This window comes from Pollachius pollachius, assembly GCF_949987615.1.
Source record: "Pollachius pollachius genome assembly, chromosome: 8".
NCBI classification, from domain to species: Eukaryota; Metazoa; Chordata; class Actinopteri; order Gadiformes; family Gadidae; genus Pollachius; species Pollachius pollachius.
Genome location: NC_136941.1, coordinates 4,582,135 through 4,584,634, shown reverse-complemented (window position 1 = coordinate 4,584,634; position 2,500 = coordinate 4,582,135). Strand labels below are relative to the sequence as shown.

General features: G+C 49.1%; 1 protein-coding gene across 1 annotated transcript in view; it reads right to left on the bottom strand.

The window, feature by feature from the left end:
• Window positions 1–2,500, bottom strand: part of plxna3 (plexin A3) — a 41,686-nt gene that overhangs the window by 36,128 nt on the left and 3,058 nt on the right. Inside the window, 1 exon segment of the mRNA XM_079741082.1 lies at window positions 725–1,104. Coding sequence (XP_079597208.1) covers window positions 725–1,005 — 281 coding nt within the window. The 5' untranslated portion in view covers window positions 1,006–1,104.

Below are 2,500 nucleotides of genomic sequence, written 5' to 3'. Positions count from 1 at the left end.
GAGGAGGAGAGAGGAGAGGGGAGAGAGGAGGAGAAGGAGGAGAGAGGTGAGGAGGAGAGAGGAGAGGGGAGAGGGAAGAGAGGAGAGGGAAGAGGAGGAGAGAGGAGAGGAGACAGGAGAGGAGAGAGGAGGATGAGAGGAGAGGATGAGAGGAGAGGGGAGGATGAGAGGAGAGAGAGGAAAGGGGAGGAGACAGGAGGGGTTAGAGGGGAAGTTAGAATTTCCCAGACAGACAGGCAGAGAGAGACTCTATATTTAATCATTCAGCAGATGCTGCGAAGCGCTTTAAGACCGATGTCATTAAGGAGCAGGTAGAGGTCAGGGGTCAAGTTGTTAGGACCGACAGAAAGTGGTCAGACGGATAGGAACGGGTCGACAGAGATGAAGTGGTCAGACTGGAAGTATTCAAGAAATACAGCTTTGTGGTCAGACAGATAGGAAGTCCAGACAGGTAGGAAGTAGTTAGACGGATAGGAAGTGGTCAGACAGACAGGAAGTGCTCAGACAGACAAAAAGTGGTCAGACAGACAGGAAGTGGCCAGACAGACAGGAAGTGGTCAGACAGACAGAAACTGGTCAGACAGACAGAAAGAGGTCTGACAGACAGGAAGAGGTCAGACAGACAGGAAGCGATCAGACAGACAGGGTCGGACAGACAAGAAGTGGTTGGACGGACAGGAAGTGATCAGACAGACAGGGTCAGACAGACAGGAAGTGGTCATACCTGTGGGCGCAGGAGCGTACGCTGGGCGGGGGGTAACACTTGGCGTTGTCCTCCACGGGGCCGGTCATGTGACTCCTGAGCTCCGTCAGATTGGCCGAGAGCTTGAGGATCTTGTTGACAGCGCCGACGAAGACGTCGCCGGAGCGCTGGTGCACCGTCAGGTGTGTGAGGGAGGAGTCAGGGCCCCGGTACACCACCGCCTCCTGCTGGGGGCCCCGCAGCACCGCACACACACACAGGGAGCAGAGCAGGAGCAGCAGGGGTGGGGGGGAGCGGAGCATGGTGCGGGCAGAGGAGGAGGAGCGGAGGAGAGAAACAAGATGGAGGAGAGGCCCGGCTGGAGTCAGTTCTGATGAAGAGACCACCTCAACGGGACATGTCTGGGGAGAGAGAGAGAGAGAGAGACATTAACACAGCGTTGGAGAGAGAGAGAGAGAGAGAGAGAGAGAGAGAGAGGGAGAGAGAGACATTAACACAGCGTTGGAGAAAGAGAGAGAGAGAGAGACATTAACACAGTGTTGGAGAGAGAGAGAGAGGGAGAGAGAGCGAGAGACATTAACACAGCGTTGGAGAGAGAAAGAGCTAGAGAGAGAGAGAGAGCGAGAGACATTAACACAGCGTTGGAGAGAGAGAGAGAGAGAGAGAGAGAGGGAGAGAGACATTAACACAGCGTTGGAGAGAGAGAGAGCGAGAGACGTTAACACAGCATCGTGAGACAGACAGAGAGACAGACAGCCAGAGTAACACAACCAGCATTGTGAGAGACAAAAAGGGACAGAGAGAGAGACAAAGACAGAGATAGACATTACAGTAAGACAGCGTCATGAGAGAGCGAGAGAGAGACACTAACAAAGCATCATGAGAGAGAGAGAGAGAGCGAGAGAGATAGAGGAAGAGAGAATATAAATATTAGATATAGATATATCTATTATATTTATATATATTAGAACCCGACCGATATATATGTTGGCCGATTTTATCAGCCGTTATTGAAACTTTAGAATTGGTGTGGATTTCTAAATGGTACTACCTGACGAATAAATCCTCTACTGCAGTGGTTAAACCTCTGAAGGCTGTACCGAGCACCTCTGCGTAAACACTCCAACACCAACATTTCTACATCATGTTCATAGTGAGGTCCGTAGCTCCTCCCCCTACAGGCCATTGGTTACTTTAGCTCATGGTTTTAAGGCGATGGTGGTTTGTCCCCTGAGAGTGATCAGCCAATGCCAAGGAATTGCTCCACCCCAGGATACCACGCTATATATATGAGAATAACCTCGGGCATATCTTGATTTGTTAATCGGCCGATATATCGATATGTCGCTAATTATTTACAACCTCAGCTCTAATATCTATCTCTATAGCTTTATATCTAAGCATCTATATCTATATTTATGTGCCAGAATATCTATATATATATTGGATGCATGGGAAATGTATATAAAATATATATTTAAACACCATGACAAGCACTTTGTCAGTGTCACTGCTTTATGGTGTATTCTCACACACACACGCAAACACACACACAGACACACACACACACACACACACTGAAAGATCAGCACATTAGCTAATTAGCGGGCAGAGCTTGGGAATATGACAGAGAAAATGTAGACAGATGGATGTTTGTGTGTGTGTGTGTGTGTGTGTGTGTGTGTGGGGGCAGGGATACGTGTTTGTGTGTGTGTGTATGTGTAGGCATGTATGTGTGTGTGTGTGTGTGTGTGTGTGTGTGTGCATGTGTGTTTGTGTGTGTATGCAGGCATGTGT